Source organism: Macrobrachium rosenbergii, chromosome 44 (assembly GCF_040412425.1).
Source record: "Macrobrachium rosenbergii isolate ZJJX-2024 chromosome 44, ASM4041242v1, whole genome shotgun sequence".
Taxonomy (NCBI): domain Eukaryota; kingdom Metazoa; phylum Arthropoda; class Malacostraca; order Decapoda; family Palaemonidae; genus Macrobrachium; species Macrobrachium rosenbergii.
The window spans coordinates 23,820,384-23,844,136 of record NC_089784.1 but is presented as its reverse complement, the minus strand read 5'-3'; the positions used below and the strand labels follow the sequence as shown (position 1 = coordinate 23,844,136).

General features: G+C 38.2%; 1 protein-coding gene across 48 annotated transcripts in view; it reads right to left on the bottom strand.

The window, feature by feature from the left end:
• chico (insulin receptor substrate 1 chico) overlaps positions 1–23,753 on the bottom strand; it is a 182,111-nt gene that overhangs the window by 24,326 nt on the left and 134,032 nt on the right. For 25 of the 48 annotated variants that reach the window (XM_067088011.1, XM_067087993.1, XM_067088002.1 and 22 more), the window contains 2 exons: positions 19,910–20,111; positions 15,529–15,742 (listed from right to left, as the gene is read on the bottom strand). In XM_067088011.1, the coding sequence (XP_066944112.1) occupies positions 15,529–15,742; positions 19,910–20,111 (416 nt within the window). Of the gene's footprint in view, positions 1–1,048; positions 1,241–15,528; positions 15,743–19,909; positions 20,112–23,753 lie in introns of all 48 variants that reach the window. The other 23 variants (XM_067087976.1, XM_067087980.1, XM_067087978.1 and 20 more) reach the window with 1 other exon arrangement.

Below are 23,753 nucleotides of genomic sequence, written 5' to 3'. Positions count from 1 at the left end.
AAGAATATTCTATTCTCATAACACCAATCCCTTACCATTTTCAAAAGTGCACCTGTTTTTTATTTTTGCTAACTTTAGATTTATTTTCCCTAAGTTGCAAAAATTTGCAACTAACATTAACCCAAATTGTAAATTTGAAAAAATAAAAAACCCAACTATATAGAGATCCTGACTATCACCTATAATTAAAATAACATTCATATAACATAAAAATATACTGAAAAAGTTATTACATAATGTGTACCTAGGTGTTTATAGAAAAACAAGCTGAAGAGCATCTGATATTAATCACTTAACAACAAGGACAGTCACCACATACTGTATGCTCTCTTGAAATAAAACTAACCGTCACAAATTACCAAAACTATTTACCATTCTCTTTTATAATAAATATGGTTCCTGTTTAGTAATAATGATTTAACATGATTTATTGTATGTCACTTTTAAAAGATGTTAAAATCTTAACCTTGGCATCATACCTACAGATCATCCATCAATGGAAAAGAGAAAACTATTATGGATAATTACATTAATCACAAAACATGTCAAGATGGGGTAACATACGAAACCTCTTTCAATGATAAAAATTAATACCTGAATATTAAAATCTTGGATGCTGACCATGATTATTAAGTTTACCAAAATCAAAGTTTCCAAAGTTAATTATTTTAAATTATGCATCAATATGTTAAAAATGCACTATGCCTTGCCATACTGGCAATACTAATTTCAGACACACTGTTATTACAAATGAAAGTTGCGTCAGTCATAACTGTGCTTAAATTTTTCAACATCATCGTGCAGCTACAAAGCAATGGTATTACCTGAAAGCTTAATCTAAAGGCTACCTGCTAAGACACAAAAAATAAAAGAAACAAATTTCCCTTGGCACACACTAAGAGCAGAAAAAAGGCAAACCACAAATGCAGAATGATAAAATAACCTTGCAATGAAAAACACAAAACTGTAAAATCATTTCCTAAATCCAATTACAAAAGGCAGGGTGTGGCAATTACAGTCATTCAATGTGTCAATTAAAAGACCCTACCTGGTTGACTTGCTTTTGACTTGTTTGCCTTTCTCCTTGATAGAAGGAGAAAACTCTGTGATAGAAGCCGAAGTGACACCACTTGTGCCACTGGCCACATAACCAGTTCTGCTACCTGCCAGCCTTAGTCCCACACGAGAACCAACAGAGAAGGCTCGAACACGGGCAGGTTCGGCTGGGCTCACTTCCAGTCTGTAGTTGTTGTAGACCCACACAGGAGGGATGGAGGAGGCAGGAGAAGGAAGAGGAGGACCAACAGGACCAATGTTACTGTACAATAACTGAGTTAGCCAAGAGCAGGGCAGCAGCATTGCAAAATAGGGCATTACAGTACCTCCTTTCATCCTCCAACACCTGACACCTATGTGTACCAAAACACTGCTACCTTATATACCACAGGATACCTCAACTAAAAATTTCTTCATGCTCCTATTTAACCATAGCTACCCAGAAACTGATGCCTAACTGTGATGTTTGGTGACAAATACTCCAGTGTACTTCCTAACCTCTTTTCAAATGGGTTCATGCCTTTACAAAAGCCTACCACACAGCCTTGCACCTTATGTAAGCATAGCCGCAGAGCTTTAACTGCCATATTTATATGTTAATAATTACAATGGGTTTAGTAATGATACTTTTACTTTTAATGCAAGTAAACAAGTGGTTAGGTTGAGGTTTTGTATAAAATGCAATCAAATACAGTATATAAGATGTTTAAACTCTTTGGATACAATAACACACATTCAGAATACATGGGACTACAATAGCAGGGTTGTCGTATAAAAAGTACAAGATAAAAATCTTCAGAATATCTTAATAGAAATCTTTAGAATATCTTAACAGATTTTTCTTTCAGATAATTTTCAGAGACTTTTCAATTTCTTTAGCACTGGTATTACCACACTATCCATAAAGTTCTAAGCCTATTAACAAAATAAGCACCAATCCAGTATGTACAGTAACGCCCCATTTATCATACTCTCAATTACTAAAGTCTTATGTAAGAAAACCTGAGATAAATAAAAGTTTATTCAGTATGCTGTGAGATTTTGATTGGTTAAATTTCATGTTCCCAGATGTTAATGAATTCTAAACTTCCTGAACTCATGCAATATCATTTAAGGGGACCATACAGTAAGCATCAAAGATCTGGATTTTGCATTGATCAGGGCTTTTTATTTTTTGTAATAAAAAACCAAAGATAACTACCAAACTATTTATTGTAGTGGAATTTCGTACTGTATATCCAGTTAAAATTACAAGTACTGTACACAAAAAATTCTTAGAACACAAAAATAATAAATATTAAAACAATTATGAAAATTGTCTACAGTACTTAAAAACCTAAGCTATGACAAGAATTTAAGCTATATTGAAAACTGAAAATAGCTTAAGCCAACTTAGCATCAGGGTTTAGGTAAAAGCACTTAGGTAACTTGTAAAAACAATTAGCTAAAATGACCTTGCATAGAAGGTCATAAGATAGATAGTTTAACAAAAGCTTTGCAAAGATCCAGGCTGTTACCCAATTAGTTTGAATCTCTGAAGCATTAGTGCACAGACTGAGAGAGAGAGAGAGAGAGAGAGAGAGAGAGAGAGAGAGAGAGAGAGAGAGAGAGAGAGAGAGAGAGAGAGAGAGAGAGAGAGAGAGATTGTGCTTTTGTAAAAGGAGGGTTTTTCAATTTTTCCAACTGTACAAAATATCCGAAGGGAATTTATGAAAACATTCTCTGAACCAAATTAGTAATATCTGCTATAAGTTTTGAAATACATTGTTAGGCAGAATAAGACAGTCTATATAATTCTATTCTCAATGCACAAAACCAATAAGGTACTCTGATAGGTTTATTAAAAGTGTTTTTTAATTCACAGTAATTTTTCACAGTAAACTGCTTAATTTAGAGCTAAAATGCATATTATATTAGTAAAGTGCATCCAAAGAGTTTTTAATCTAGGAAAGTTTTTATAAAAGCCCAGCATACATATGTACAAGGCCTCAACACCCAGTGTTAAATTTAACAATCTTTTAATTCATAAGCCCTTTAGAAGCCTCTAGTACAAACCTAATGTTATATCACACAAGAACAGGGGTCTGAGCAATATGCTTACCTGCTGAGCTGAAGTATAAGCTAACTGCAGTATTTGCTAAACAAAAAAAAATCTTCAAACTTCATGGTGATAAATTATAAACATTCATTTACTCAGCCACCAAACTTGTCATGCCATATCAAATATATCCAGTCATCCTCATCATCTTCATTCAGGCCATGATGAATATATGATCTTAATACTGATTAAATCATTTGTTTTACAAAATTTAATTCCTATCCCACACAATACAAGGCTTCAGAATTACTCATATCACACTTGTTTCATTCAAGAGAAGGAATTATTCAGTAAGGTTACTACTGTAAGGCAGTGACAGAATCATGGAAAATAATGAACTGCATACTATTTTTAATAAGCCACTCATTCTCCAGGCAGCAAGAACCTTCCTTGGATAATCTACTGTTTGAAATGTAATGTCTACGTATGCTTACATCACAAAAGTATTCTACAAAACTCAGAATTTTACAGATTCACATTAAATATAAGACTTGAATCTACACTACTGTATTAGTTTCCTTCAGCATTAAAAATAAAATTTCACACATTTAAGGGCAGCTTCCCTTCATACAAGACATGACACAGCTACCTGGGTTTACACATTTCAGTGCTCTTAATATGAATCAAACTACATTGCCCACAATGTGCTGTGCCACTGCTCACTCATTTTAACAAAAGGGCATTATATATTCATAATACTTTCATCATTCAAAAGGAAGGGTCAATGGACATGTAAAATTAATAGACTTAAAATGAAAAAGATGAAACATTATGAATATGTATGACCTTACTCATAAAAAATAAAAAGGCTCTCTACAATTCCAAAATCTATTAAACTATGCTATAAAGATAAAAGGAAAGTAAGGAAAAAATACTTGAACTCTTCACATTAAACTTTAAAATACAATTGATCAAAATGATATGCTTTATGCAAGATCATTTCTTCTATGCAATAGGCAGAAAAATGTCCTTTATCAAAATTTGAAACAGGGAGCTTAAAAGCTATACTACATAGAAAACTAGTAGCCCCAAGAGTCATTCCAGTACCAACTAAGGTAAAAGCAATATCAACTACTAAGGAGTTACTTAATACTGTATAACCAACAGTTATTGACAAGGATACAATATTAATTTGTAGGGTAAAATAGAGAAAAAATAAAGAAAATTACAGGAGCTGTGATTCACTTAAAAAGGGGGTTACAAAGGGATAAATTAGTTTTCTTTAGCCCAGGCATCCATCAACCTAAATCCACACACACACTAACTGCAGTCTTCCCTCATTTTGTATTTTATTTTAGGGTAAGCGTCTTAGTTTAGAAGGAAACGACTTCAAACAACACAGTACTTAACTCTCACATTGATATTCTAAATCCACACGAGGCTACTAAATCCATAACAAACAATAACTGCCATAACTTGATCAGTGTAAAATACAGTAAGAGAAGGGGTTTCAAGAATTATGAGGGTAGTTAGCTAGGACTACCAATCCAAACTTTACTTCTTTAAGGTGATAATTACACATTTGGTAAGGAAGTTTTGATACTGGTCTTGTCTGGTCACCTGCTCAATCACCTGATAAGGTTGTGGTGATGTGAAAGGACCGACTTACAGACTTACTCATGAGTTCCCACTTTCATTTTTGTGAACGATGACATTCCTTCATGTGATTCAAAAACATTTCTCAAATGATAGCTGCCAGTTTATGTCAAAATCGGTCCCCTCCATCCCAAATCCACGAAGCAGTCATAAAATTAACACACTAACCCACTTTATCTAAGGATAATTCACACAAATTCTCTGGGAACTTTTTTTCTCCTACATTTCATTACCTTACCTTGAATTTAAACTGGGTGGTCTGGTAATCTATCGACTAGCTCTCAAAAGGCCTACTCTCTCTACATCTAATTGAACATTACCCATGTCACACTTCTCAGTTTTTAGTGATTTTTAAACCTGGAGACATGAAAACGTGTCTATTCCATTTTAAAAGTGGTTACCACTCAAACATGAATATTTTTATAATTCCTAGTGCAATCTATTTCATATTTCACTTCATGCCAATAAACAAAAACCACAATAGCCACACCAATGAATGTCATTGAAAACAGAGCCTAGCAACAACAGAATATGAATAATTTTTTTAAAAACTTCAGTACAGATTTTTAATATGACATCATCTACCTTGCAAAAGACTGAAAAACATGACTAAAAACAAAATATAAGTATTGATATTCCCATGATGCACAAATGCATCACTCAAAATCTGACCTCAGAAATCTAGATGATGCATGTCTGTCATCTGAAACTACTTTCTTAAAATATTCATTATAAATTTCATCACTGCCTCATATGAAAGTGCAGATCATCTCTTCACAGCTAAGACCCAGATGAGGCCAAGATTGCCAGTTTCCTGCTGCCTCTTAAGTTGTTCGGATGTGTTTTACACCGTATCTCCACTTTTTTTGTGAGTATTTTGAACATGCAAGTCTGTGATGTCCTTTAAGGGCAAAAGTCCCTTGAAACTTGAGAGGTGATGTTGAAGAAATGCCACTTGCCTGAAGCAGAGCATCAACCCAACACTATTCATCAATTGACAAAAGAGAAAGTAATGACAGTAATAATGAATTTATGAAGCAGGAGAATGAAGGACAACACGATGATGAAATAATTTTTACTCCATGAGCTAGGCCGACTGACATGATGCTGTTGTCGTACCAGGGGAAGGAAAGTGATCTCTCCCTCTTAAGTTCATGGCTTTGCCAGACGTGACAGTTCCAGTACCTCTTGGCACTCTTCTAAGTTTATTATACTGTTCATACAGGAGGAAAATGTAGTGCCTTATCTTAAGGAGAATTACTACACCTGTTGTATAAAATGACAAATTTATAATTAATTTGTATTTTTCATAGCTAACAAACCTACGGTCTTAACGTGAGGATAAAATCTCCTAGCGCCAGCTGGAAATAAGTAATCAGATGAGAGAGGAGGCATTAGCTGACCTCCCTTAACCCAAGAGCGCCGTGACATATTCAGTTTCTTCCAGCCAAGGGAATCACTTTGAGGAGTGCAAAAGGTGGGCAATGTACGTAAGACTGTAGGTTTGTTAGCTATGAAAAGTACGAATTAATTTAAAATTTGTCATTTGCTCATATGTGGAACAAACCTAGGTCTTAACGTGAGCATTAACTCACCTTTGGTGGAGGGAAAGGAAAGTCTTGAACCGACTGGGAGATCAGCACACCTGGTAGCCTGTTAGTCTAAAGCAGAGGAAGGTGGCATATGCCTCTGTCTCATCAGATAAAAAGTTTATCAAACGGTCAGACTACTGAGCTAATACATTATATAGAGGAACATTGTATAAGTGAAAGTTAAAGAGCTATGTCTGTTCAGGACAACAAACCTACGTTAGCCATCAATTTGTTTGTTACCATTCCTCTCTCTCCTTGTCAGAGAGAGGAAGAACTAGCTTTTGCAAGGAAATATTCGTGTATGAATAAACTTTCTCAAACAGAAAGGCCACTCACTCACCTGTATCTAACCAGTTCCAGCTCATGATGGATCATTCTTCCTAGTGCCCATGGGTAGAGAAGAAGGGGAAAAGGGAAAAGGCAAAAGACCAGTCATCTCATTCGCCCTCACTTTCATACCATCACCTAGGGGCACTGGACGAGCTACACAACTTGTTGAGCAGCCACCACCTGACCCAGGTAAAAAGTGTCCAAGGACCTGTGGGCAACATCCCGAAGATGGAAGGATGTAAAGATGGTTTGACGAAGCCAAGCACCAGTCTTCAAAATCCTATGAACAGATAAGTTCTTCTTAAAAGCTAATGAAGGGCCTAAACCCCAAACAATCATGTGCTCTTGCATGCACTGTGTTAGAATCCGAGGTTTAAGAAGAGCTATAAGCATGCCTAAAAACCTCATGGAGCCAGAAGGAGATGGCACTCTTGGAAACTTCTTTCTTGATCCGGCCTGAGCTTAAAAAAAGTTTTCGACACCCCGGTCTGAGGTGACAAGTCCTTTTCAGGTAACCATGCAGTGCCCTGACAGGACATGAGAGCAATTCGTTTGGGTCACTATCAAGAAAATCTCTCAAGGAAGGGATGGAAAAGGATTCAAATCTGTCATCATGAACCAAAGGATTCTGAGTCTTAGCTACGAATTATGGGAGAAATCCGAACGCTATGGGCCCCCAACCCCCCCATGTTTTAACATTAGAAGAGAGACCATGGAGTTCACCTACTCTTTTTGATGAAGCTAAAGCCAGTAAGAAGACCGTTGTAAGGATCAAGTCTCTGTCAAATGACTGTCGTAACGGTTCAGGGGGTTCTTAAGTGAGACTACAAAAAAACAAGACTGATCAAAGCTTTTGAGTAGCATTGAGATTTCATATGAAGAAGACAGGTCTACAGTACATCTTTTAGGCACAGAACCAACCCAAGGCAGCCCTGTAGCCTTTGATGGCAGACACAGAAAGACTTTTCTCCCTCCAGAGAAAAATGAGGAAATCTGCTATTTGCTGAAGAGAAGTTCCAACTGGAAGGACCCCTTCGACGACACCGATCACAGTAGATGGCCCATTTTCCCTGGTACACAGCTGAGGAAGGTCTTCTGAGATAGCAGACATCTGTCGCTGTTCTGTGAGAAAAGCCTCTCGCTAGTGGGAGAAACTGGACAGTCTCCAGCCATGAAGAGATAGGGACACTACTGACTGGTGATATCACTCGACATGAAGCTGGCAGAGGAGGTTGTGCCACAGAGGAATCTGGGAAATGCAGACAGCAGGGCTAATAGATCGAGGGAACAATCTACGTGAGGCCACCAGGGAGCTACAAGGGTCATTCTGAGATTCCAGGAAATCATTACCCTGTTCAAGACCTGACGGATCAGGCAAAAGGTTTTCCCAACAATGTTATAGGGTGCCCTCCATCATGGCAAAGCGGTCTGGGATAAATAAACATAAGACCTCTAGCTTCCTGCTGAACCCTGTTGCAAACATCTATCACTGGCCTTCCCCAAAGAAGGAAGAGCCTGTCCACTACCTCCTGATGCAAGGACCACTCTGTCCCCAGGGCCTGACCCTGACAACTCAGACCCTGACAACTCAGTTTGTCGGCCACCACATTCCTCTTGCCCGGGATATACCTGGCTGAGAGGTCTACTGACTGGTGAAGGAGTACCATCATAGAGTGAAGCTGGCGAGAGACTAGCTCCCTCCCCCGTTTTTTTACGTAAGAATGACCCTCATAGTGTTGTCCGACATCAAAAGTACGGAGTGCCCTGACACCCTCTCATGAAAACTCCTGAAGTGCCAGGAAGGATGCTTTCAGCTCCAGAACACTGATGTGCAGCTACCTGTCCTGAAGACTCCAGACTCCCGACGTCAGAAGATCCTCTAAGTGGGCAACCCAACCTTCGTACGAGATGTCCAAGAACAGGGGAATTTCTGGAGGAGAATGAAGAGGCGTTCCTATTGTCAAATTTTCATCGGCCAACCACCGCACAAGGTCCCTTCTCACCTTTGCAGACAGAGGTGAGTCCTTTGCAGGAGACCAGAACTCTTTCAGCCAACACTGGAGAGACTGAAGCTGGAGATGGCCATGGGGGAAGAGTTTTTCCAGTGAGGTTAAGAGGCCTAGAATTACTTGCCACTGATGTACCAGCTGCCTCTGCTCGGATAGAAAGGACTGGGTCACTTTCCTGAACCTCTCGATTTGCTGGTCTGATAGAAATACCCTGGAAGGCACCATGTCTATTACCATTCCCAGGTAAAGAATCTTTTGACTGGGGTGAAGATTAGACTTCTCCAAATTTAACACGATGCTTAGGCTGTGACAAAATTGGAGAGGATGATCTCTGTCTTGGATTAGCTTTTCCTGAGAACTTGCCTGGACCAACCAGTCATTGAGATATCTCAAGAGCCTGATCTCCTGAGAATGAGCCCTGGATGACAATAAGGTGAACACTCTTGTGAACAGCTGAGGGGTTGTTGTTAAGCCAAAGCACAGGACCTTGAATTAAAACACCAGTTCTCCCAGACTGAAGCGGAGAAACTTTTGGGAAGAGCGATGGATAGGAATTTGGAAGTAAGCATCCTTCAGATCTATTGTGAGCATAAAATCGTTGCTTCTGATAGCTAAAAAGTCTGTACGGTCCGTCTCCATCTTGAATTAAGTCTTTCTGATGAGCAGGTTCATGGTTGAAAGGTCTATCACTAGTCTCCAATTGCCTGTTGCCTTGAGGACAAGGAAAACCTGACTGTAGAATCCCGGGGAAGGATGCTCAACAATTTCTACTGCACCTTTCTCCATTATTTTCCTCACTTCCTCTTGGAGAGCTAGGAATTTTGGAGAGTCCTAGGCATATAACAGATGATAGAGAGGTTGCTTGGAGAGATGGGAAGGGAAATCGAGGGGTAGTAAATATCCCACCCGGAGAACATCCACTACCCAAGACTCCACTCCGAAACTCTGCCACGTAACTCCTACTCTATCGCTAACCTCCTCTGACCCTGCCTCTGGCTCTTCTTCCTAGTCTAGAAGAGCAGGACTGAAAGGGCTGTTGTTGAGGAGCTTTCTTAGAAGTTGTCTGAGCAGGTTGGTTTGTGGTCTTCTTAGGAGAAGCTTGAGGCCTAGGTCTCGACGTACTGGGACGAGAAGACCCAGCTGACTTTGACACCGCTTGATGAAATAGCCGGTCGTTATTGTCCAAGCGACGTCTATCAATTGCTATGTCTAGTTGCTCAAAACATCCATTTCTCAAGGTTAGCAACGATCCGTGCTCATATATCTTGAAACCTTGGAGAGGGCTGCATCTCTTATTTTCAGAAGAAAGGTTAACCCCAATACAGTACTGTAATAGCATTCACGTGGGCAGATAAGAAAGAGCTTTACCACCTGACTGTAAGAGCCTAATAAATGGGGCACTGTCTTCTGAATCACCTAGTGCAGAAGGAAGGTATCTTGGCCACTGCCGTAGACCATAAGTCTAACCAAGACACTGTCTGAAAAGCAAAAGAGGCAGTTGACGCCAAAGTAGCAGCCTCTTCAAGAGTAAGGGAAGGACCTTCCAACCTAATTTGATCTAGGGTCAATCTGGGACCCAAACGAACCAGTTAAAAGTTTAAATGATCTACTGGTCCAAAGCAAATTATCATGCCTGGAGACGAGAGAATTCACATTACCTAGAACAGAATCTGCATGATTTGAGCAATGCAGCTCTTTAGAAGCCTTTATATCCTTCTTAGGACGAAGTAAAGCCTCTATACCTGTAGGGACATCCAAAGAAGTTGTTACTGCTTCCCAAGAAAGATTATTGTACTCACGAATGAGTTCAATACTCTCAGCATATGTGGAAACATTTTTGGGTCTCTACATCTTCTACCTCCTAGTCACAAGGATCTACTTTATTGGATCAGATGAATGTGGGACATCTTTATTAATAACTGAGGTGTAGGGCTTTTCGGGACTTAAAACTCTTTTGGGGGCTTGGTAGCCCAATGATGACGATGGTAACCTTGCCTGAGGGTCGTCTCGTTTGCAAGAGCTAGTGGCAGAATCTTCATTCCCATGCAACAGCCGTGAGTCAATACACAGCTGGGCATCCATGACATCACATCCATGGCCAAGCGAACTCAAACGATGATCCCAATTCCTTCCAGTAGATCTTGAACATGAGAGACACTGAGACGCTGACAAAGGAGGCTGTATAGCTGAATGACTCCAACTGCCCACACGTATGCACTTATCCTCACGGACGCGGATGTGTGCAAGAAGGCGGCTGTGGGTGCTGGAATGATGATCAGAGGCCCTCCTGGGAGAGCATGAACAGAGCGACGGGGCCTAACATCACAGACGTGCGCGCTACAGCAGGAAACGTTTCTTGCTGGGGAACCCGATCGAGGGTTGATGAGGCGACAACGGCTGATGCTGAATACACGTCTGCGAAAGTGTAGAACCTATCACATCCATTGTACAATTGAGGGATCCAGACTGAACTTCTGAAGACTTCTCTACATGGGATTTCTTAACAGGAGCCTTACGAACACAAATAGGGGGTTCGGGGGAAGACGATACTGCCATAGATTTTCCTTTTGCCGATCTTTGCTCAGAGAGATCTACCAAGGGACGACAAGCTGCTTGACGTGATGCACCACCATCAGAGACACAGCTGTGAGCAGAAGCAGGAGACCCACGTCCATGGTTGGGCAATGGTGGAGATGAAGAGACAGATGGTTCTAGGTCTTCTTAAACGAGGAGCAACAACAAAATCTTTAACCTCCAATGTCTAACGGGGGAGGGCCGGATGGAAGAAGATGATGACAAAGACAAAGAAGGAGAAGGTGGAGACAGATCTGCAACACTTCTTTAAAACACGGCTGTACTTCTCACGGAAAACGATGTCAACTCTGTCGACCACTGCTCGAACAAGAACATCAGAAAACGGAGCAGGAGTAGAAGTCACCACCACTGGAGAAGGCCCGAAACTCTGAACAGGAACCGAAGGTCTATGCAGAGGAGCAAGGAGAGCCACTGAAGTGGGAACTACCAATGCAGACGAGCTGGGAACGAGAGCAGGAGAAGCCACTGCAGCCGCCATCTCATAACGCTGGGCAGGGTACATCAAAGGCTGATGTGGCAACACTGGAACCGAAGCTCCAGGTACAGTTGGCAACTGCCGAGGTGGTTGACACGGGAACACGAGAGGACAGAAAATTGGATAACAGGCCACCCAAGGTTGGTACTCTTGGATGGACTACAGAAGCCCAGATGCCAGCCAACTTTTGAGCCTCCAATCCTCAAATTGAATAGGATGGCACTGCCTCCTCCCTCAAAGAAGGGAAAACCTCCCCTCCAAGAGAGCAGGGGCAACAACAGAGATAATATCTCCAGACCCTTCTCCCAAAACTTCCAATGAAGCTATGGAAGAGTGGGAAGGGGTAAAATCTTCCAAGGAAGAAGAAGCAACTGGGGGAAGACTGGAAAAGGAAGAGGAACAAGGAGGAGCCTGAGAAGCAACCATCGAAGGAGGAGAAAACCCCTTCCAAGGTGGCACCTCCAACCTCCTCCTCTGCTGCCTCTTCTTGGCAAAAATCCTCCACTGCTCAGGAGGCCAAGAACGATATTTAGACCAGGGATTAGTAATATTACACACGTTAGCTTTGCACCTAATGCAAGTAGAATGGGGATCAGCCTCACAAGAAGCCAGAAAACGTGAACAAGGGAAGCCACCAACCCCTGGGCATTTCCTCTGAGGCTTAGGAATGGGAGGCTGAGATGCGCTAAGGGTTGCATGATCAATGCAATACAAAAACACACAAAAAACACTAATGCAATAACACAGAATAGTACCATTTCACAAGACAAAAAGCAAACCAAAGGAGAACTTCTGGAAGGATGAGCAACAGCACGTCCTTCTAGCAAGGCTGTAAAGAAGAAACTGAAAACGTCACAGCACTATTGGGTTACGGAGGTAACCTAATGCCTCCTCTCTCATCCGATTGGCAGAACTCCGTTGCCACCAATACCTTGTTCTACAATTTTATATGTTTTTTACTGGTTTCTAGCTGGTGCTAGAAGATTTTATCCTCACATTAAGACCTAGATTTGCTCTGCATATGAACAAATAAGTAATATACGAGCCTCTGAGAATTTGAGTTTATAAGTGGCTACTGAGGAAGATCCAGATAGGCTTTTCAATTTTTTTCAAAGGTGTCTTCCTCTCACACATATTTTCCAATTTTGTTCTGAATGCCATTTTCCCCAAATGACTGAGAATTACAGAATACAGTGCTTCTTTAATCAGTTTTATAGGTGTTGATTTTAAAAAAGCCGGTCATTCTTGTACTCTACACTATTCTCAGTCTACTGAAACAAGTATTATAAGCACAAGTCCTTTTCTATATCACTACTGTAGTTATATCCATGGCAACATAAACAGTGGACTGAGTGCAGTTTGTTCAACTTATTTTATTGACACCTTGGATTTGGTTCATTTGTTACTTAAAACTTGGCCCTGTGGAGAGGTGAATTCAAATATGCCTTGCATAATACAATGTAGATGGTGGTGAAAGGCCATTGCAACATCTGTTCAGCCCCAGCTGCATTGGTTTCTGCCTTTTATTTTTCATCTGTTCAGTTCTGTCTCTTCCCACAAAGCTGTCCAACTCCTTCATCTTTATCTTGCTCTAATTTTTGCTGCTTATCTAAAAACAAAATGCTCTGGAAGCCCTTTGGAAGTCTAGAAATATAACGAGGTGGTCATGAAGTTAACTAGTAATTATAAAAAATTTACACTGTAATTGAGACTATATTTAATCTTTCACTTTTTTCAAGTGACAGGAAATGAGAGATGCTGTTGTTTGTGCCATCAGTAAATCTAGAACTATCTTTTTTGGTGTTAGTGTTTGATATAAACAATTCTTAGCGCAGAACAAGGGCCCCCCTAAACCTTTTAGACCAAATACCTCCTCATGAAATCTTGATCTATCATCCAACCCAGACATGTAGAAGAAGCAAAGAAATTAATATCATTAATAATAAATCTTCATTTAGATACAAATTCCTTTGCTCTTTTCATTCATTATTGTTTTATAAGAAACATTTCACCTGTATGTGTTGTTATTAATTCTTCGATTTCTATTTCAGTCTTCAAATGCTAAAGGTCTGGGTCTAATATGCTGATATTGGTATAAAACTATTGGTTTATAATTTACATAAATATACCATACACTGACTCATGCCATCCTGAAGACACCCTAAATTTCTTCAAAATTCTAGCCTGTTGTGAATATTTTTTAAAGAAATTTCTTCATGGTCTTTAATCTTACCAGATCTTATAAAATGAAGTGAGAAAAGCTTGATACTCTCAGCCTGACATAATGCTTAAAGTAACTATACTCTGTCTGACCTTTTCCCAACAGATGCCAAATAAGAGAGGGGGGGGAACTGTGACAGTACTCATATTTGTATCTGAAGTTAGATGCTATTTATACAAGTATATACTCCAGCAAAATAATATGTATTTCACTTACCTTTTATAGTTTTCAATAAAATTTTGAGCTTTCAAATTCTTTCATAATTTCAATTCCTACAAAAGAAAATTATATGCAAAAACCTGTTGCTACACTAAGAGAAAAAAATGTTCTTTCCCAGACAGGACAAGAACTTTACTTTCTTCCAATGGCCATAAAGATCACACAAGACAGACATCCAATGTCAACACAAACTAGGAAAATAATGAAACTGCTTAAAAGGGAAGCAGTACTAGGCTAAAAAATGGTATCTTACCTACAAAAATTTACTCGTATCTTGAAACATTCTCATTAAATCTCTATTTTTACCATAAAATAGACTATTTGATATGAGCTAAAATCATCAAAACCTATATTCATACTCATACAACCAAGACACAGAAAGTAATAGTTGATGCATGATAGATACACGTGGTACAAAGTGCTGTAGACCACTTGCCAAAGTTCTTTATATCCTATACTACATACTGATCAAGTTTCTAACTAATCCTGCCTGGAATCCACCTTTTCTGTTAGAAGCGAACACTCAATCCATTTGCAATTTATGCACCTCCATATCTCTGCAAATTTCTACAGCTCAGGCTTGACCTGACGAGTGCCTTATTGCTAAACATAAAAAACCTACAACACAACAATGAAGGATGACAACCACTGAACACTAACAAAAACCACAAACAAATCAACCAAAGCAAATGCATTTGATTTTATGAAGAAAGCAGAATTCAACCATCAGTATTTTCAAAGAGAGAAAAGGTAATAAACATTGAAGTACTTACTGTGCAATTCTAAATGCTACTATTTATAAAGTGCAACCAACTAACAGATAATGCAAATCCATAGATGTATAGTCGCATACATTAAAAAAAGCCCATTACCAGCTAAAGCAAGGCATACTTAGAAGTATCTTACACATATATTTAAGCTCATTCCTTTTTTAGATGAAATATTCATTAATCTGACACGGTGCAACTACAATTTATGTGATGTAACCATATCAAGGTACTTATGAACATTATTATAGCATATTTCATTAAAAATTGAGTACAAGTAATGGTTACAACACCCATTCAATACTGCATAACAACCATTCGCTAAATGTATTCAACACATCCATCTTGGAAAGTTATTCAACTTGAAAGAGAATTACATTCTTGCAATTAACTAAACATATTGAATACATCTTTTGGTTAATACAACAGCATATACACCATATATATTAACGAACCTTCATACAGCAACTAAGGTCAAGCTATTTTTGAAACTGTAGCCATACAATATCTATTATTAGTTACATCTAACAAGGCAATTCTACACAAAAGAGGTAGGAAGATGCTTCTTACCTATTTTTACGACTTCTAAACTGCTCAGGTTTAGATCCAACAGAGTTGGTTCTAATAGGCCGTTCTATAGAAGAATCATCATCTTCTGAGTACCCACAGTATGAGCCACTGCCACTTTTCTCAGCGATAAATTCTGGAAACCGGTGATCAGAAGACGGTGTACCGGAGGTGAAGGAACAACTACTTCCTGGTGACATTTCAGGAAAGGAGTCACCTAAGGAATGTATAAAAAAAATAATTAGTTATTTTACTCATCAAAAGACTCCCTTAAACCTTTCAGTCCAACTAATACCCCCAATAAAAGTGGACACCAAGACTTAATCCTTATTCTTCACAGAACTAGATGCAACCATAGCAATACATCACCTGACCACAATACACAACCTTGTAGCCTTTTTTAACATTTTAACTGGAGCTTTCAAAACTTCTTTTCTTGGTGTGACCACTATTTCCCTAGGCAGCTACAGTATAATAATAATAATAATAATAATAATAATAATAATAATAATAATAAATAATAATAATAATATAAAACAAGTGAAAAATGACTTCGGCGCAATCGAGTTTTCTGAACAGCGTATAATCAAGGCCACCAAAAATAGATCTATCTTTCAGTGGTCTAGGTATAATGCTACTGTATATGAGCCACGGCCTATGAAACTTTGACCACGGCCCAGTGATGGCCTGTCTTATACCATTACCAGAAGCACGATTATGGCTAACTTTAACTTTAAATAAAATAAAATCTACTGAGGCTAGAGGGCTGCAATTTGGTATGTTTGATGATTGGAGGGTAGATGATCAACATACCAATTTCCAGCCCTATAGCCTCAGCAGTTTTTAAGATCTGAGGGTGGACAGAAAAAGTGTGGACGGACAAACAAAGCCAGCACAATAGTTTTCTTTTACCGAAAACTAAAAAAGCACAGTGAATCTATGAACAGACTTAAATGAAGGTGATCCGTAAATAGATTCTAAATAGGCATCCTTTGCTCAACCTTTGCTCAACATCTGCCACATCAATTATACTGTGCCCTGAAAACTGCCTCCATATAAACACTGGATTTACAAAAATGACAAATTTTATATCAATTTGTATTTTTCATAACCAACAAACCTTCAGTCTTAATGTAAATTAAAGACAATTCTCTGCTGCTAGCTGGAGTCCGGTTAAAAATAATACAAGGAATTGGTGGCAGCATGCGTCAAGCCAACAGGGGAGTAGGAGGAAGCTACGACCTGCTTTACCCTCACTACATATCATCATATCAGTTTCCTTCTGGCCCAGGAAAAAATGAGGGGTGGCTTGAGATGGGCCGTATACATTACAACTTAAGGTTTATTAGTTATGAAAAATACAAATTAATTTAAATTTTGTCATTTGTTCCTATATGGAACCAACCCTGGCCTTAACATAAGGATGACTTACTCTCGGGGGGAGGATAAGAAAGTCTTAGAAATAAGGATGACTTACTCTTGGGGGGAGGATGAGAAAGTCTTAGAACTGACTGGAGGTTCAGACCACCTGGGCTTACTTCCTGTCCGTAGGAAGGACATAGGAAGGGCTTACTTCCTGTCCGTAGGAAGGACATAGGAAGGAGTCAAAAGCCTCTGATCTGCTGAGCATAAGCTACTGAACAGTCAGACATCTGGGCTAATAGATTATGAAATACATATCTATGTTGTGTCCTGACGATAGTAAAGAACTGTTGGAGACAACAAACTTACATCAGCCACCAATTTTGTTTGTTGCCATTTCCCCTCTCCCCTTGTAAAAGAGAGGAATGGGACTTGTTTCTATAAAGAATTTGTATTGTGTAGGAACAAATATATAAAACTTTACAGAATGGAACCTTGCTCACCTATATCTAACCAGTTCCAGCATATGATGGAATTATTCTCTCTACTGCCTGCCAATAGAGAAGAAAAAGAAAGAGAAAGGAAGAAGACCAGTCATCTCATTCACTCTCACTTTCATATCCAACATCATCGGTAAGATACTTAACTGTCCCTCCAGGGGCACTGGATGAGCTACACAACTTGTTGAGCAGCCACCAATGGACCCAAGGAAAAAGCATCCAAGGACCTGTGGGCAGCATCCCGCAGATAGAACGATATGAAGGTGGCTTGCGAAGCCAGGTACCTGCCTTCAAAATCTGTGAACCGACAAGTTCTGGAAGAGCGGGGCTGAAAAGGCCACTTCTGAGTGGTCTTCCTGGTTTGAGGTGGCATAGGTTGATGACCTCTGCGTGGCACTTATGCACTTAGAGGTCTCTTAAGTGAAGTGTAAGAACTAGATTGAGGTCTTGGTTTGGAAGTGCCAGCATGAGAAAAGCCAGAGGATTTCGTGACAGCTTGATGTACGAGCCGATCATTATTATCTACTCTATGCCTGTCAACTGCAGAGTCAAGCTGATCCTAGGTTAAGAGAGACATGGAGGTTAAGATATCCCCATTCCATAAAGCTAGAATGGGATCCGTACTGACGAATTTTAAAACTTTAGAAAGAGGGGCATCTCTTCTTTTTAGTAGCAAACCGGCCCACACATTAGCTGTTGAGTGAGCCATGTAAGAAATTGTTTTACCACCAGATTGTAACAACATGAAGAAGACAGAACTCTTCAGTGTTAACCATTGAAGTGGAAGATATCCGAGCTACTGTTGTTGCCCATAAATCAAGCTATGAAGCGGCCTGGAAAGCTGATGAAATGGTTGATTCCCAGGGAACCACCTCTTATTGAGTGAAGGATGGACCCTCTGCTTTAACTTGGTCAAGGGTACTGCCTGCGTCAAAATGAACCAGGTCTGGATTAACCTGTTTAGGCTGTAAGGAAATCTTGGAGGTTGCATAAAACGTCAATTTCGAGGCAAAGGCAAAGGAAGTAGCTTAAAATGATCTACATAGCAATCAATGTTTTGGTTCGGAAATCAGCTGAAGACAATTACGAGGGAAGTTTATTTTGCCATATTTAACTCAATTCAGAATGATTTTCTTGCTTCTAGTTGGCGTAAATGAATCTCTAGATACTCTATTTATATGGGACAAGGTATTTTTCGTTATATGAAGTGTTTTTAAGTCGAAATATGACTTACATACATCTCATTGTGAACTAAATTTAGTTATTTTTTTGTTAATAGATGGCATTGGGGCATGTTTTTTGTGTAAAAAAAAAAATCAACAGGTTCCGTTCACTATTTTCACTTGATTTGATCATAATACAGGCATCCCCAGTTATCAGCAGGGGTTCCGTTCTGAGGGTGTGATGATAACTGAAAATCGCTGCTAACAGAAAATTGGCGATTTTTGGTTACTGGCGCCTCTGTTAGGTACGTATCGGCACCAATACCCAATTATCGGTGCCGATAAGTGCAAATCAGTGATTTTTGGCGCCGAAAATTGCCGATTTTCGTCACTAGACAAGCGCTGTAAAACCGGATCACCGTTAACCGGGGACTGCCTGTATGAACTTTACATACTATTTATCTTTTATTGGCTTGAAAACAACAGTAAAAAGTGTTCTTTCATGCTGTACGCTGCTTTCCCCAAGGCTGTGAGTTGAGATTTTATTGATATTTTGCTGTGTTTACATTAATATTTGATAATTAGTAAAACAATTTTTTATCATAAAAAATGTAGTCACGAAAATAACATGAAAATACAGTAATTAGTATGTATTTCTTGATGAAAAAATCTGCGAATTACCGAATTTTTCTAAATAATTTGGAGTTAAGTTCCACAGAAAAATCCACAAGTGGGTGAAGCCGCAAATCCTAAACCACGAATAGGCAAGGGTTGACTATACTTTTATCATTCTCTTTTACCTTTTTAACTTATCAAAATAGAAGACAGGATAAAGAAATGGAGAAAAAGAGGTTTGTCTATTGTAATATGGTCTCTCTCGCTGCATGATTGTACGCTGCCGCCTGAACTTGTTGCGCGTGAAATTCAAAAATATTTTCAAAATATTGTCGTATGGTATTAACTGCTAACCCCACAGCAAAACTGAATTATTGCAAGGCGAATTATCATAACCCACGCACTACCTGTGATTTAATTAGCTTTAACATTATTGGCAACATCTTCAGAAACTCATTTGAGCATGCTTCTGCCTTTGTGTAATGCTGCGTCTTCCGTCTTATCATCTACAAAATAATCTTAAGAAACAAAACGGTGCTTATTACAAAATCTTACTCTAATATTGCTGGGTAAAATTATCCCTCCTAACAGATCTTTGTACAAACATGAATGATTATAGTTCTTAAACTAGTTTTAACAAATGTCCCAATCTCAAAAATAAAACTTGATGAAACACTCTAGTAACAGTAATTTAGCAAATTAAGTATTTATAAAATACAGCGTAAGACTTACAAAAAAACTTACCATCAGAAGGGCTGCAAGTTAAAGGAATAGACGGAGTGACTGTCATATCAAGGTAGCCCTCACGGTCACGACTGGATATATCCAGAGATCTGATGCCTTCATCAATATGACCAACAGGTGCCATTGGTAAATAACTATCACTACTGTCATCTACGAGACTGGGGATGCGTGAATGATTAGCTGAATGTGGTGGTGAAGAGACCTGCAAAGATTATCTTGCTGAAATAAGCAATGAAAATCTTAACAAATAAATTTCTATCATCATTCAACACCAGATATAAACACAACACAATTCCATTGCAGTATGTGGATTTTACAACAACTTTATATCTGGTAACTACAGGTTATATGGTACCGAGTTACTTGTATACAGAACATGTAGTATATTTGAGTTAGACTTTAATAGTTACAATAAAATACTGTAGAGCATCAGTGTTTTAAAAATCAATTTATATTACAGTAACTTTCATAATTTAGTGCAATGTAAATAAAGCAGTCACTCATTCAGACCTACCCTAAACATATTGTAACACTCCTTGTGTTCACATGTGCACACACACACTCGGTGAAGGTGAATTACGAAATTTTGCTGTACAATAACGTAGCTACAAAATGTACAGTCTGTCTTTCCAACTGATTCCAAATTTATCAAATGTATGTACAGTAAACCCCCGTATTCGCGGGGGATGAGTACCACAACCCCCCCTGTGCGAATAGCTAAAACCCACGAATGCTTAGAACCCTTCTAGAACTGCCTATTTTGATAGTTCAAACAGACACAAAACAAACTAAAAATGCTTATACAGCTATTATCCTACTTACGATGGCGTTAGGTTCCAAAAAAACCATCGTTTGTTGGAAAAAACATAAGAAATACCAAAACGTATCTCAAACATAGCCTAGCCTACGCTAGGGTATTCGGTACCATGTATCCATATATGGTAGCCTAGCCTACACTGTAAAGTATGCTCTATACATGCATGGTATAGTAATTAATAATATCAGCTAATTCTGGAGGTTCATACAAAGTCTTATGATAATTTAAACCAAAGAGAAATTGAATAACAAACAAGAATTAGCTTAGCCTACACTATGGTATACTGTATACATATAATACGGTAGCATAGCCTACATTATACTGTACTCTATATTCACATATCTTATTATAAAAACGTCAACATAATGAATATGCGTCTTTTCCATGCATCTTTTAAAATGTTATGCCTTAATTCAGTGTATTCAATAATATTGTGTATATTCTTATATTGCTTTTGTATTATAAATTGCGGTCATAGCGATCAATATTTTGGTTTGGAAATCGTTTATGCGGTGTTTATTTTCCTGTATTTAATTTAGTTCAGAGTGCTTTTCTTGCTTCTAGTTAGCGTAAATGTATCTCTAGATACTTTATTTATATGGGGCGAAGTTATTTTTCATTATACGAAGTGTTTTTAAGTCGAAATATAGCTAAAATACGTCTCGTTGTGAAATTAATTTATCTATTGTTTTCTTTAGTAGATGACGATGGCTGTTTGGGGATGTTTGTTTTGAGTAAAAAAAAAAATTCAAGATTCCATTCGCTATTTTCACTTCATTTCATCATAATACCAGCTTTACCTATTTATCATTTATCGGCATAAAAATAACAGTAATGTGTTCTTTCCTGCCCAGTAGTTTTGATTAAAATACTTTCTCTCCAATTTCAATTACGATCGAGTTTCATCCATGTTGCCGATGCACAATAATTTACAGTATAATCATTAGCATCTTGAACATTGTTTTCTCAGCTTCAGCTACAACTTGCATCTTAAACTTAGTAGTATATTTCCTTGACAATCTTTTATCCATACCGAATAAGGGTATAATGTAAAAATATATCAGTCCTATTCTACTCAACGTCATTTGTGCCATAACCTACAGTAATTGTTTATTACCGTATGATGGTTGAAAAACCAGGTAAACGGTTGTTGTTATCCGATTTGGTTATAAGCAAAACAACAGTTTCTTGGTCGGCTGTTTGTGGCTATACACATTTACAAAAGATTATAACGTTACTAACAATACTTTAATCATTCTCTTTAACTTTTTTAACTAGAAGATGGGATAAAGAGATGGAGGAAGAGTTGTCTATTGTAATTTGGTCTCTCTCACTGCCTAATTACACTGCTGCCTGCGCCCGCTCAAAATTTTAAAATATTTTATAAAAAATATTGTCGTATCAGTATCAACTGCTTACCCCATTGCAAAATCGAATTATCGTAAGGTAAATTATCGTAACTCGAGCATTACCTGTGTATTTTAATAGTTATATCACAAAAAGTGCATTTAGTCATGAAGATGAGATGAAAATACAGTATTTAGTGAATATTTCTCAGTGAAAAATACCACGAATGGGTGAATTTTCTGCAAATAATGGGTACATACGTTCCACAGAGAAATCCGTGAATAAGTGAGTCCGCGAATCGTGAGACCGCGAATACGTGAGGTTTACTGTACATACATTTGGTAAATACATACAAATTTATGTATGCAGGTATAATATATAAAAAAAATTCCTTTGGCATAATTAAAGTCCTAAAGTTTACATTTTTATGAATCCAAATTTGTAAACACTAACCATAAGTTTAGGGGATTCAGACATGGTCTTACCTTTTGATTCAGAATAATATTGATATCCTATTTGCTGTTCATTCTTTAAGAGCTTTTGATGTTTCTACAACTGACAAGGAGTCCCATAAATTAGGTTAATTTCTGGGCAGTGTTCCAAAATAAAAGAATGGATTTTTGTCATCATATACCAAAATTTCTATCACTCTCATTTAATATACCCAAACAGTACGACTGTCAGAGTGATATGTTTGTAATTTTGCTGACTGATTAATATCTGAATGGAAGGCCTTGACATCACATTTAAATGCCAGTTTTTGGTCAAGAAATTACCCCATATTGACTTTCCCTCTTGGTTCTTAATACCTCTTATGGGGTGGGAGGCGAACAAAGTGAGCCAAAGCAGCTGGGGTTGGGGCTTACAGCCCCCGGGAAATTTTTAGAATATGAGCAATTGTAGGATCATTTTCAAGGCACTTGCAAATGCAAATTTCAGAAATTTTACTTCTTAAAACTAGGTGTACATTGAATAATTGAAGATCCACTTAATCCAGTTAAACATAATGATAAATGGTAAAAATGAAGATAACAGTAATATACTCTGATGGCGATGTGATGTGGAGGGAGTTAAATGAATCAATATATATTGCTGGAAGGGACTCGCATTATGTGAAGGGAGGTAGATCAGGGTGAAGGGAGGTAGGACAGAGTGAATGGAGGCCACTGGATTTCTTGTCCTGTTATAGCAGCAATGGTTAAATTTTGCATTTTGGGGTCCCCCCCCCTCACTTTGGGGCCCGGGGGGCGATTTCAAACAACCACCCTGCCAGGAATGCCACTGATAAAACTTCACAAATTTTATTGTAAAAGAAATTATTTCAATCAGAAAATTCAGCTTTAATCAAGATTCTAGACTAGGATCTACATGTAGCCCTCTTAATTTTATAAATAATGAATATATTAAAGTTTTCAAACTTTACATAATTGCTCTGATTTGTATAAAAGGTATATGACCTAGAAATTGTGACAATGAAATATTTACTTATTGTGTAAATAGCATTTCTTCTAGGGACATTACCATTCTTCTTTATTTATACCCTGCATTATAACAGTGCATTCAAGTAATTTTAACTCTTATATATTTAGTACTGTACTTTTCCTTTCAGACGATCATTTTATCAATGTCGTTTGTGTATGTATAAGCCTCTGGGCTATATAAGCAAACATGATAATAAAA